Here is a 14,049-nt window from a genome sequence, read left to right on the forward strand (position 1 = left end):
CAGTATGCTTTATTCAAGATTTTTATTACCCTTATTACTTGAAACGCAAAGACATTTTTGAAACAATGTAGATGCTATGCATTTATCATATTAATAATATAATAATGATGAATGCCAATACTTCCCTCCACCCCGTTTTTTTTCTTCTTTCAAAGTTACAGTATGTATGCTATCTTGTAATCTATAATGCATTTCAAAGTTTTAACATAATACGAACAGACGGCTAAAGATCTGATCGGTTAAAAGAAATGTCAAGCACTTAAATTGTTTTTGCCAACACGAGCAACTGGCAGAGTCAGATATGGAGATTTACAACACAACTTTTTGCCTTCCCCACACAATGATTGAGAAGTTTGCAAATATACAAAGTCTTGCAATAGTTGACAGTAAAAAGAAATGTACTAGCTAATAGTACTGTTATGAATGATATTTATACTTGAGAAAAAAACCCTCTTCTCCCAGCCTATCAGGTAGAACGACACACTGTCTTGATTTGGTTCATTCCCACGTCAAATGTTGTACCAAGAATAGCTGATTACGAGACGAACCTTCATTTCCTTAATAGAGGAACAGCAAATAGTGTTAGGGACAGCACTGAGATCAGGGAGCTGAGTCTGGATTCACACGATGTCCTCAACCTGAGCTACAATGGCATTTATTGTGGCTCCAAAATGAGATGTCTGAACAAGTCTTAAATTATTGTGGATGACCGCAAAGTGCAGAAAAAAAGAAAAGAAAATCTGTACACACCTGTCTGATGAATTTATCATGGAACTTGATTTTCAATTCTGTACCAATTAGAATGAGAATCAGCAGGCAGCATATTAATGTGATCCATACATGCACCTTCACACACACTCATCCTTCACTACTTCAGTTCTGACTCCCTGTTTAAAGTATCAGTGAAACCATGGTAACAAAGTGTTTTTTGAGAGTGACACAAATTTAAGCCACAACACAAATGAGTAAAATGGGGGGGGGGCGCAGTGTTTCCTCTATTCATGCAGCAGTGGCGGGCCGTGAACGAAAGAAAACAACCACCACTGCTAAAGAAACTTCAATTAAAAAAACAACAAAAAAACATTAGTTTTCTAACTTTACTCATCGACACAAACATGTAGAGATAATGCTTGGATCTAACACTTAAAGTATCCAAATAAAAGCAGTTAGAACCAAAACTGGGTGTGAAAGTAGTGATATACACGGAACCAAAAATGAGATTAGCCCAAACCACCACCGCCATGAAAAAGTACGCAGGGAAACACTGGGAAATACTAAGCATCATACAAGTGAATTCCATAATGTTTCCTTACGGTGTTCTTTGGGCTAGGAGACTCATATTTTATAGAAAATGTTTTGTATACATACGGAGGTGACTGCAGCATGTCTGTGTGTGTGGTAGTATACTCTATGAGTGGGATGCTGCTTGTATGTTGGGCATTAAGGATTAACACAGTGGGCCATGGGGAAGGGGATATATAGACAAGGCAAGACAGGGTTGTGAGGGCAGTGACAACCCCCCCTGAAGAGCTTCAGAGTCCTCAGCAGCTACAGGTCTCCGCTGACGGCTTGGCTCGCTCGCTCCGGTCCAGCTTTATCGGCTCAGGGAACTCGTTGTACAACTCCACTTCGGTCTCCTGAAATCAGACAACATAGTTGAGCGAGAGCCCGGCTAGAGACTGGGTCAAACTGCCGACTAGGATCTCTTGTTGGCCTCCGTTACCTGTTTAAGAGCGTTGCGTGCAATGGTCTGAAAGGCCTGCTCCACGTTGATTGCCTCCTTTGCGCTGGTTTCGAAATATGGGATGTTGTTCTTACTCTGACACCAAGCCTGTGCTCGCTTGGTTGTTACCTGAAACACAAAGGAGCAGATGTTATACTCCGAGGCATCAGACACAAGATAATGAGCGTTTCAACCCTTTCGTTTTTTTTTTTGTTTTGTTTTTTTAAAGGCCTCAAAAATGACTAGCCATGACTGAAAAACAAACAAACAAATGGTGCACATAACGGCACCCCTGGCAAACACAAATATGTTTTTCGGGACCCACCTGTCTGTTCTCCAAGTCAATCTTGTTGCCCAGCACCACAAAGGGGAAGTTCTCCGGGTCTCGGGGGCTGGCTTGGATCAGGAACTCGTCCCTCCAGCTGTCTAGAGTCTTGAAGGTGTTGGGTGCCGTCACGTCAAACACCAGGACGCAGCAGTCTGCTCCGCGGTAGAACGCTACACCTAAGGACTGGAACCTCTCCTGGCCTGCTGTGTCCCAAATCTAAGGTACAGAATAGAGAGGAAGTACGCAGCAAAGAAGACATGCTGTGTTTACATGCACAAAATAATCAGATTACTGTAAATACAGAGATTAAGGTACTACTTTGACTGTAGAGTTTACATGGTTCACATTAAGCAGATCTTCCTAATCACCCGTGTTTACACTATTTGTTTGATAGTGGAGTTATGTGTGGTACATTACAAGAAACTTCTAAGAAAATGAAGGAACTAAAATTGATTGAAAGTTTTGTTGCTTGCCTTTTTAAGATTATTTCTTAATCCAGCATCACTAGCCGTAATGCTGTTTGTTTAGAAAAATGCAGCTTTGTAACAAGTTCATTCTGTCTAGAGGTGTTGAATAAAAATACTGGGAAATAAAGAAAAAAGCCAAAGCAAGCCCAACTGACCGGTTGCTGTCCAGCTCTAATAATCAGGTTAACTTTAATTCTGATTTTAACCTTGACTCAATTAAAGAGTTTACATTAGTAGGTTATTATTATAATGACATTGGTAATGTACAGTAAACATGATGAAATGTTTGAACAAACTGCTTTTACAGAACAGGAATAAATAATTGTGTTTCAATGAGAGATACGTCAGTGTGGCATGCTTATGAGTGTTATTTTCCTCAGTACCTGCATTGTGACAAGTCTGTCATCCACCATGACTTCTTTCGTCAGGAAATCAGCACCTATTGTGGCTTTGTACTGGTTACTGAACTTCTTATTGACATACTGGTTCATCAATGAGGTCTTCCCAACTCTGGGAAAAAGAAAATCATAGGACGACATTCAGAACATATGATGGTGGATTGATTGCTGTGAGCGGATTATTATGTTCAATACCCTAATCAAGTGTTTTATTTACAAAAAAAGTTAGCAGGCATTGCTCCTTATTTCTGTCCCAACTCTTTGAGGTTACAGCTCAACATCACTCACCCGGAGTCTCCGAGGATGATGACTTTGAGTAGTACTTTCTTCCTTGACGTCATTGTGCCGCAGCTGTAAAGACAAAAAATTAGATTAGAGGGGGGAAGAATACTCCTAATAGAAGCAGACCAACGCTGGAACTGCTCAAACAAGATGGCTCCAGCCATGCCCTAGTGATGACCCTTTTGATAAGGGCCAACAGGTTTCAGTGAAAGATGTTATGGTCCGTGTGCGTCTCGAAATACACTCAAAAGAAATGGAATGAAATCTCTCCTATACTTGCGTTTCCTTCACTTCACAAAGAAAAATACAGTGATAGGGGTAAAACAATGTGTTGCACTGCATTGTACCACAAGCTTCTAAATACAACTCATGAAACAAACGATTGACTGTTTTTGGGTTTTTTTTCCACAATATGTTGAACAATGCAGTGCTGGGGTTGCTGTGATGACATCTACTAATTTTGTAACAGCAGCGGGTTGTTTTTGTTATACTGTAAAGCGCTGATTTCGTGAAATTTATGCTGCTGACAAAGCATTCAAAGGAAAGAAACTGCATTGTCTCACTCCCAACATTACAATAAACTGAAAACAAAAACTGAACACCCCCCCAATTATTCAAAAACATACTGAATGGAGCCTACAAATAAAAAGCATTACATTTGGAAAAAAGGTGCATTCATTGTAGACCTGAAATATCCTCAACTCTTCCTCTTTAAATGTAACCCCCCATTGACTAATCTCTATTTCGTTCATATAAGATTCCTAATAAACACCACTAAATTCCTCCTCCCAACTTTTCCATTATCTGTTCACATAATGTCATGCAATATGTCCTGTTCTTTAATGACAACCTCTGAAATTGGAACCACATATTAATATCAATTAATGGTCTGGATCATCAGAAATACAGATTAGTTTTGTACTAAAATCCACGGCTGATCAAGACAACCCCAAGCATTTCTGACCTTAGCTGAGTGTGCGTTGTAATAATAAACCACATACAGCTGTAATGACCAAAGTCCACACTCTATTACCGATGGGCTTTAAATCATTGTTCCATTCAGGTTAGACCTTGGAGAAAGCATTGTTGAAAAAAAGATTAAGTCAGAGGTTTTATCCAGACATCACTCAACGTTTAAAGCCACTTATGTGAATGAAAAGCCACTGTTTGAATCCATATCAGAGCTACAAACCTAGCAAAGAGCTATCGGTGCGGCTCACATAATCTACACCCCATGACACTGTGTCAGGGACTGATCACATGGTTTTAAAACACAGGACTAACGGAACCATGACTTGGCAGGCATGATTAGCACAGCAAATGCTGTAGTACTAATACACATACCGGTAAAGTCTATAATTGTGATCGTGAAACCTGTGAACCCACCTGGTTGTAAATATTTCCTCTCTATAATCTGTAGTAGAGAGTTTTGTCTCTACATTTTACCTAACGACCGTAAAGACATCAAACAGACTTGCAAAGGGTTAGCGAGGTAGAATAAACACTACATTTGATAAATACTAGAAAGCTATCTCTGCAAATGCAAGAAGTCGACTGAACATAGTTTGTGTCAGAGAAGAGTATCATTATTAAATACAGATTATTTTCAGAATAACTAAAGCCAGGCGTTTTGGATTCCGTGCCCACTAACAATTACCATATCAGTGACACTTCTTAATTTAAGCTAACGTTTAATGTCAGTTAGCTAAGTAAGGTTTATTACAGAACGGGAAACTTAGCTAGTTCACAACAGATATATCGTTAACATAAATCGTTAGTGAAAACCAATAACTAAAGTCACCGCAAACTAACCTGGGCGATGATCCTGCGGTGAAAAATATCAAAAGTGGACTTTTCCTCTGCCTCGGTTGGAAGCGTTAGCTAACGCGTAGGCTAACTGGCTGGCTAACAGCTCCTATAAATGTCTGCCGTAAGAAAACAACTCGTTTAACTTAAGAGCGTCGACAGTTAAATAATCTCTGATAGCTAGCCTCGCAGCTAACTCTACTTATCAAAATCAACGCTGCCACTGCCGATGTATGTCTCCGTTCGTGTAACAAGCAATTTGGTACAATGGTCTGTTTCGCTCTGCTCCCGTTGACGCTTGCTTTTCCTGTCAAGCTAACGTGCTAGCTGCTAGCCGAGCTGTGCTCACTTCCTCCAAAACAAGCCCTGTCGGTGAGGGCTGACGTCACGCGCTGGACACGCCTTGTTCAACAGAAGCTGAGGAGTCACAACACAGATGTCATAAATCCTAACATAGATTTAATGACATCTATCTTGCACATTATACGCATGGCTATACATCATTCAGTACTTAGTCCATACAGCTCACTATTCCAGACTAATTCCAGTGAATTACTGCTCCACTGACGCGGGGCCAATTAACAGAATAACCTGCAAGGGAGTCTGGGGCAAAAACGTGACCTACCCCCCACCCGCTCCCCAATGCTACTGGTGCCTCATTGCTGTCCTTCATCACAGCCTTTTACTGCCACTTGTAGGATATCCTGATGTCAGCCATCTTTGCTGTCTGCCAGTGGTGCCAGACAAGGAGTGCCTTGGCTTGCCATGGCTCACCGTGGCTCTCTTGCTAGCTCTTAATCAGAATCAGAATCAGAATCAGAAACAATTTATTGCCAAGTAACAGACATTACAAGGAATTTGCCGTGGCCTGATGGTGCTACATTTTTTTTTAACATGTAACATATAATCTGACAGACAACAAGCATGTAAAAATATAAAGGTAAAAGAATAACATAAGATAAATAACAAACAGTGCAGTGACCAAAATAAAGTGTCCAGGTAAAGTGTCCAGTATTGACCAGTAGGGGGTGCGTGCGTTAATGTAATGCAGGGGAGACAGGGTGGTGTACGTTAATATAACGTATAACTTGTGTTTGTGTGGGTGTGTGGGTGTGTGTGTGTGTGTGGGGGCTCCAGCTCCCACCGGAGGTCCTGGCTGATGATGGAGCCCAGGAAACGGAAGGACTCCACAGTGTCCACTGGAGAGTCACACAGGGTGATGGGGGCGGATGGGGCTGCACTCTTCCTAAAATCCACAACCATCTCCACTGTCTTTGAAGCGTTAAGCTCCAGGTTGTTGCTGTTGCACCAGGTCACCAGATGGTCAATCTCCCACCTGTAGGCAGACTCATCCTCTCCAGAGATGAGTCCGATGAGGGTGGTGTCGTCTGCGAACTTCAGGAGCTTGACGGACTGGTGCTGATCGTCCGCAAGTCTGAGACGTGTTTCCCCAGCTTCACGCGCTGCTTCCTATCAGACAGCTCTGACATTCTCTTAGCAGTTGATCATTGGAAACCAGTTTACTGAAGTATCCAGGGATGTTTCTTTTTTCATTAGGACAGTGGACCTTGACACTCCCTAAGTCCAGCTTCCTCTCCAGCTGGTACAGTGTCTGGGTGCTCGACTTTGGGTGCAATAATGATGAATGAAATGAATAGTTTCCAGGTCTCCAAGAGCTCTATCAGCAGCTTCCATGTTCTCTCGTGACCAGTTTACTACACCATCTGGGCATTTGATGATGACCACCACAACAATGGACTGTTCTAGATTGTATTCTAATACCAAATTTTTTAAATCACATTTCATTTACACATGAAAGTCAGCTACATCTCAATGCTCCGAATCCTCCACCTAGAAAAAAACTTTTTGTACCCCCCCTTTATAAATGACCACAGTGTCACAGTGTTACAGGGTGACGCAATCTTCAGCAATCAATGTGCAGCAGATGATTTGTGTGGATTTTATGTGTACTTTCCTTGTTTTTTCCTTTTACTGTTTATTGTCATGCACCACAATACCACAGAAAATTCTTTGTATGTGACAACCTACTTGACAATAAACCTGATTCTGACTGAGGCCGCTAAATTTCTAAATCATTTTTGACTGTGAGCTTTGGTTTTCAAATATTATCTATATTGATCTCTAAATACAATTATGACAAACACTTAAAAGCCTCACCAAATTGCCGAAACCCGGGATCGAACCAGGGACCTTTAGATCTTCAGTCTAACGCTCTCCCAACTGAGCTATTTCGGCTTATAATCAAAAAGTATTTAGCACAGGTGACGAAAAGTCAGTAAGAGAAGAACAGTCGTGTTCAACTAATAAATAATAATATATTTAAAAACTTTTTCAATTAATGTTTCATGTCCTTTCAATCCTAAACATATGACTGAATGCTGCAAATCAATCAGGCTACATTCACAAAAAGAATATACAATAGCCTATCTTCACACTTTCACTATAGTGTCAAACATGCTACTAACTGTGGCGTTACATTTATTTCATACTGTAAGTTTCTCAATAATCTCATAACACGCACTGGTGTAGTGTGTGTATTTCTCACCAATGATGCTCGGTCTGCACTGCATAAAGATCCACTTAAGCAGATTCTCAACTCTATTTTTTCGGTCTTCACTGTTGTCATCTATGTTACATCCCAAAGCACAACCTCACATTATCATATTTCATATCGCCGATGCCCTCAAAAGTCCATTTAGTGTCGAAATTTTGCTTTTTTTCTCTTTTATTTCGGCTTGACAACTAAAACATGCCACAGAAAAAAATACATTATCAGAAGTCTATCAAACGCCACACAACTGTTATTGATATATTAACAGTAGATTGACACGGGCGCCATCAGCAGGACGGGAAATGTCACTGCCACAATTATTTCATGCTCTGACAGTCAAACTACCAAAATTCAGAGCTAAAACTTTTCGCGGGTTATGTTTAAATGGTTTTATCGTTTGTAAAAACATATTAAATGATTGTTTTTATGTTTCTGTGTCAGATTTCACAATCGCTTCCGACGCACAGCGCGTTGTAAAAAGCGCGACGTGACGTCATCGCGCCGGACTGAATGAAGCGTCATTCTTTCTGATGTAGAGCGGCACGGCGGCCTTTCTTTGCTGCTCTACACTTCCCCCAGTTTTCCGCTCTTATCCCGGTATTCCAGCTAGTAATGACTTTAACCATGACTCGAAAGTCGCCACTTCTCGCCGCGTGTCTGCTGCTCCTGGCTGCTCTCAGCTCGGAGGTTTCGGCGGACGGTTTGGTGAACGAGGAGGTGAAGAGGGTCGTGGACTTGAGCACTCATCTGGCCAAGATCACCGCGGAGATCGTGCTGTCCAACCACGGACACTCCGCCGTCCACAGCTTCATGTTAGCGGTAGAGGATGACTTGGTCCCGCACCTGGCATACATCGGAGCTTCGGTGAGCAGAACATCAGTGAATGAAACAACACCAACACCGCTGCCTGTAACCGGCTCGCTAGCTTTAGCTTGTTAGCCACTTCATAGTATACTACACACATCCTGGCTGTGCAAAATCTTGCTGCTCTCAAATGTTGCATTAATCTACGTTATTGACAGCAGAAATAGTGCACAGATAGCATGCTACCATGAGATGTTACAATGTATTCACTGAATGCACGAAATCACAGTTGCTAGCTAACTTCTTAAGGGTTATGTGATGTGATTCAGTCCTGCAGACAGTGAGCTCTGCAAGCTCGGAAGTCAAACAGCCACAGTTAGCTACCATTTCGAGGTGCATATTGCTTACTGCAAGGTATTGGCACCAGCTCATTTTCTATGAGCATAAGTGTCGCAAACAGCTTAACCTAGACCAGATAAATTCATTTTGAATGGCTAAGGATGTGAGTAATAAGACGTTGACTTCCGCAGCGCTGCACGCTCTGTCAGTGGCTGAATGACACGTATGCGCTGGGCAGCTCACTTCCGTGTGTGACTGCGCAGGCCTGCCCCCTCCACTATGAATGAAACTATAGCAATGCTCTGTTTTTAGACAGAATAATACACTACACGTGGCTCCTTCAGGGAACTATTATCCATTGCATTATAAACCCCTCACTTGTGTCCTTTTGTTTTGCTTGTAAGTGATCTTTCATTTCAAAGACAGTATGCTCAAACCACCATGTTTCCACAGGTGAAGGGTGATGAGGAGGAGAATGGCGCACTTGAACTCCAACAGACAACAATTCAGGGCCAAAGGTAAGAGTAAAAGACTCTTCTCTATTGTCATCCAAGTGATTTATGTCAGTCCAGTGGCTTTTAATGAGAACAAATATGGGTTTGATTATAAAACAATACTTGTTAGATGAAAAAACGGACATATTAACAAATATTTAGGTATTTTTGGCAGCATTTTCCATGTATAATGTAAAATAATAAAACTGAATTCTTTTTCAAGAATTCAACAATGAATTTCTGAAAACAAGATTGCATTTTGTAGTTCCTGTGAATCAGCTTCACATCATTATGCACATGTCTCTTATCCATGCTCCTCTGTGTCATGTCTCATGTGTACAGTGGGCAGTTTTACAAAGTGCAGCTGCCCTCCAGTCTGGCAGCAGGTGCTCAGCTGAAAGCGAAGGTGGAGATGACATTTAGCCATGTCCTGAAGCCCTTCCCCACACACGTCACCCAGGCTGAGCGCCAGCTGGTGGTCTTTCAGGGGAACCACTACCTGTACTCCCCGTACCCCACCCGCAGCCAGACCACCCGTGTCCGCCTGGCCTCCAAGACGGTGGAGAGCTACACCAAGCTGGGTAACCCCAGCAAGATTGATGAGATCATTGAGTATGGACCCTTCCGCGATGTGGCTCCGTTTAGTGAGGTAGAGCTCTGACCAGATTTGACAAGCTTCAGGTGAAGCTGGGGGAAAGTTGCTAAAACATTTTGTGTTATGCACGTTCTCTACTGTCCAGGATACAATGAAGATCCATTATGAAAACAACTCGCCCTTCCTCACCATCAGCAGCATCACTCGGACCATTGAGGTCTCTCACTGGGGTAACATTGCTGTGGAAGAGACCATCGACTTGAGGCACACAGGAGCCATCCTGAAGGGGCCCTTTTCACGTTATGATTATCAGCGTCAGTCAGACAGCGGCATCTCATCTGTCAAATCCTTCAAGGTGTTGTATTAAACACAAACCACTGGCCCCTGACTTGTTGTGACTGTTAAGGTGATGGCGATGTTGGTGATGATGATGACTATATATGCTTTCTCCTCAACAGACTATCCTTCCTGCCTCGGCCCAGGACGTCTACTACAGAGATGAGATTGGAAACATATCCACCTCCCATCTGCAGGTTCTGGATGACTCTGTCGAGGTGGAGGTCAGGCCCCGCTTCCCCTTGTTCGGAGGCTGGAAGACCCACTACATCATCGGCTACAATCTGCCCAGCTACGAGTACCTTTACACCCTGGGTTAGTTGGTCTCTGATAACCCGAACTAACCCAGACATTGGAGATACATTTGATTCGTACACATGTACTGAAGGAACACTCCAGGGTGTGTTGCTAATGTGTCACATCATTTCATATTCTAGGTGACCAGTATGCACTGAAGATGAGACTAGTTGACCACGTGTATGATGACCAGGTCATTGACTCCCTCACTGTGAAGATCATCCTGCCAGAGGGAGCCAGGTCAGTGTTGGCAAGCAAATCTACAGTATGTTCGGTTGAGCAGAGATTTTTGCAGTACTTGATTCTAATTTCTCACCTTTTCATGTCCTATTAGAAACATCCACGTGGATACACCTTACAAGATTGATCGCATGCCGAACCAGCTGCACTATACGTACCTGGATACCTTCGGCCGACCGGTGCTGGTCGCCACTAAGAACAACCTGGTGGAGCATCACATTCAGGATGTTGTGGTGAGATAAATGGTAGAAAAGTATGGGAATTTGGGCATGCGTTATTATATACATACTCTATATATGCATTATTTACTGGCAGATTGGCAGAAGATCACTTTGACTAACATAACATGTAGCTACTGCATTGCTATCAACCATATGTCCAGATATGTTGTAGCCAGATAACCTGCAGAGCTGCTGACAGTTTTTTTTATCTTTGACAAATGTTGAACAAAAAACCTCTTATGCATTAAATGTACTTAACTATTACTTAAAGTAACTGCACCACAGCAGTCAAAATGTTAGTCTGATTGAATTATCTCACAACTGGGAACTCTGTCGGCTTTCTTCTGTCACATTCAGGCCACAATGTAAACCTTCCACACATGATATCTTTGAATAAGTTGAGTTACTTTGTGGTAACAGTTGTATGAACTTGCCTATAAAGCCATTGTCAAGACAAACAAACAGTAGGTTTGCCAAGTTGTCTGGATAACTTAACTGCGTCCATGTTTCAGATTTGAGGAGCAAAGTTATCTAGATAAATTGATAAACATGCTTTTTGGAAAGAGGCTCTGGAAAACCTCTATGAACAGCTAAATTACATGTTTTTGTTTCTGGGATCTAATGAATGTCTTAGTCTTCAGGGGCTGCTTGTGGGAATGTAGATGTTAATAATGTTATGAATATATCTAATGCTATACTGTACTTAATAATAATACATTCTTTAAAGTATTGTATCCTCACAGCATCAACAGTCAAAACAAGGTGTTGAATTTCTGCACTTCTGGGTTATTTAGCTCTCAAGTTTCAGTTCAGGGACAAGGGGGGGTGCCCTCATGGCTTATAGGACCATTGACCACAACGTCCCTGGGTATAGTACAGCTGGGGACCTTTGTCGCATGTCGTTCCCCATTTCTCTCCCCTCATTTCCTCTCATCTCTCTACTGTCGCTGTCTAATAAAGGTATAAAGTGATACATGCTTTTGCACAGACTTTAATGTTTTTATTCAAACATCAATTTATTCATATGTACTGTGAGGGGGAAAAACCTTCTTAACCTACTTATCAGTTGTTTGAATTTGATATGAACTGTGATGTGTATTTAAGTCTGAATGAATAAACCTCTTTTACCAGGTTCATTATAACTTCAATAAGATCCTGATGCTGCAGGAGCCTCTCTTGGTTGTAGGAGCCTTCTACATCCTCTTCTTCACTGTCATCATCTACGTGCGCCTGGACTTTGCCATCACAAAGGTAGGGAGTCTGGTTTCTTTTGGCATCCTCTCCTACACTTCATTCAGTAATTGTCACTTCACTCTTATGTGTTGTGAATCTGTTTTTACATCTGTCTTCTTTTTCAGGACCCTGCTGCTGAGGTGCGTATGAAGGTTGCCTCCATCACGGAGCAGGTGTTGACTCTGGTCAACAAGCGCTTGGGTCTGTACCGACACATGGACGAGGTGGTCAACCGCTACAAGCAGTCCCGCGACACCGGGGCACTCAACAGCGGCCGGAAGACTCTGGAGGCCGACCACCGCGCCCTCACCAACGAGATCAGCTCCCTGCAGGCCCGCCTCAAAGCCGAGGGCTCTGACTTGGCTGACAAGGTGAGCGATGTGCATTTTGAATTTGTGTTAAATGAACTGGATGCACAGAGAGGCTCACCCCCCCCCTTCTCTGTGCTCTCAGGTCGGGGAGGTGCAGAAGCTGGACGGCCAGGTGAAGGAGCTGGTGTGCCGCTCCTGCCAAGAGGCGGAGCGGCTGGTGGCGGGCAAGGTCAAGAAGGAGGCTTACATCGAGAGCGAGAAGACTCTGACCAGCAAGAGACAGGAGCTCGTCGGCCGCATCGACAGTCTGCTGGATGCCCTCTAAACTACTCCTGCCACACAAGCACACACAAACAGGCACACACCACCCCTGCTACAACATACAACCGACTATTTGTATGTATGAGAATTCAATTAAATGTGACACAAATGCTTAAACATCTTTTTTTTTACCATCCTGGAACCCAGACATGGACTGTTAACATCTCATCTTATGCTAGTGATGGGTTTATCTTGTGCCTTGTGATAAACTCGAGGTCACTGCGTGCTCCGCTCTACAGCAGCTACGTCACAACTTTTGACTTGTTGGTCTGTTTTTGAGTTTATTGAGCCACACTTAAACTGTGTCACACTTTGCTCAGACTTTACACTTCATATTCATGTTCAAATCTGGACATTGTATTTTTTTTTTTCCCCCTCCTAAGTATGTATGGTTACGGGACTGTTTTTGAAACAAATAGCTGAAGGGCCCAAGTGTTTTCGGTCTCATGTCTTTACTCACATATACTGTCTTCTGAGTTTGAATCATCTCCAGTTCTTGAGTATGAAGGTGAAAATCTTTTCCAATCTCTTTTGCACTTACAAATGTTTTCTACTTGCCCCTGACTGACGTTTATATTTGAACAAATTTGAAGCTCTAATTCTGTGTCATCCCAAATGCTTGTCGTTGATGTTCATCAGTCATATTTTCTACATTTTGTATGATTTTTTTGTTTTGTTTTGTAAGTGGTGTTTTTTTTTGACCATGAGATTAGTGAATACATGAGATTAGGCTGTATGCGAGAAAAGACATGGGAGATGGGACACAGATGTTTGTGAAATGGGCAATGATATGGAAAACTGTCAAATTTGAAATAAAGTTTTGAGGAACTCATCATTTAGCACGTTTTTTAGATGACATGATGGGTGTATGGAGATGGATGATGGGAGTTTTTGTGTATTTCTGGTGTTGACTGTATTTGTTAATTTGGGGAAGCAATACCCTCGTTCAATCAAAAGAGGGCGCACTTGTGTCGAGAACACCACTTTTTTCTCTTCAACAAAACAAAATGCATTTTGACCCTGTTGAATACTCTGCTGACATATAGATAAAAGTATGTCATCCTAACATCCCAAAATAAAGATCATATATAACATATGCACTATGACTGGTGCCCCTTTTAAAACTGGCACCTCAGAGGGAATTTCCAGCACATTGTTGCAATCCTTGTTTCAGAGTAACCCCACCTATCGCCCTCTCCTCCTCAGTCAGCAGAGCAGCCGACCTGCCTCGATCCCAGTCTGAGCCCAGGACAAACACGAGGGTCAGTCTGAGGTCATCGCT

At 42.4% G+C, this 14,049-nt stretch overlaps 2 protein-coding genes and 1 non-coding gene across 4 annotated transcripts; 1 reads left to right on the top strand and 2 right to left on the bottom strand.

Annotated features, from left to right (window-relative positions):
• Nucleotides 1-8: 8 nt before the first annotated feature.
• rab7a (RAB7a, member RAS oncogene family) lies at nucleotides 9-5,318 on the bottom strand. The gene is made up of 6 exons (XM_070902397.1): nucleotides 5,011-5,318; nucleotides 3,205-3,267; nucleotides 2,902-3,028; nucleotides 2,049-2,267; nucleotides 1,724-1,852; nucleotides 9-1,637 (listed from the first exon to the last, which is right to left on the bottom strand). The coding sequence occupies exons 2-6, from the start codon at nucleotides 3,255-3,257 to the stop codon at nucleotides 1,542-1,544; spliced, it is 624 nt and encodes a 207-aa protein (XP_070758498.1). The 5' UTR covers nucleotides 3,258-3,267; nucleotides 5,011-5,318; the 3' UTR covers nucleotides 9-1,541.
• A 1,869-nt stretch (nucleotides 5,319-7,187) lies between these two features.
• Nucleotides 7,188-7,260, bottom strand: trnaf-gaa (transfer RNA phenylalanine (anticodon GAA)). Its single transcript has one exon. It is a non-coding gene; the product is annotated as a tRNA-Phe (tRNA).
• A 928-nt stretch (nucleotides 7,261-8,188) lies between these two features.
• On the top strand, nucleotides 8,189-13,599 carry rpn1 (ribophorin I). 2 transcript variants are annotated; one of them, XM_070902457.1, is made up of 10 exons: nucleotides 8,189-8,440; nucleotides 9,173-9,237; nucleotides 9,556-9,862; nucleotides 9,954-10,163; nucleotides 10,267-10,459; nucleotides 10,582-10,681; nucleotides 10,776-10,914; nucleotides 12,034-12,153; nucleotides 12,261-12,506; nucleotides 12,589-13,599. In XM_070902457.1, exons 1-10 carry the CDS (start codon nucleotides 8,189-8,191, stop codon nucleotides 12,769-12,771), a joined length of 1,815 nt encoding a protein of 604 aa, XP_070758558.1. In that variant the 3' UTR covers nucleotides 12,772-13,599. The 2 variants fall into 2 exon arrangements, with proteins under 2 accessions (XP_070758558.1, XP_070758559.1); XM_070902458.1 differs by having other exon boundaries at nucleotides 8,200-8,440; nucleotides 12,261-12,515; nucleotides 12,598-13,599.
• The last annotated feature ends 450 nt before the right edge of the window (nucleotides 13,600-14,049 follow it).

Source organism: Enoplosus armatus, chromosome 3, assembly GCF_043641665.1.
Source record: "Enoplosus armatus isolate fEnoArm2 chromosome 3, fEnoArm2.hap1, whole genome shotgun sequence".
Classification (NCBI taxonomy): Eukaryota; Metazoa; Chordata; class Actinopteri; order Centrarchiformes; family Enoplosidae; genus Enoplosus; species Enoplosus armatus.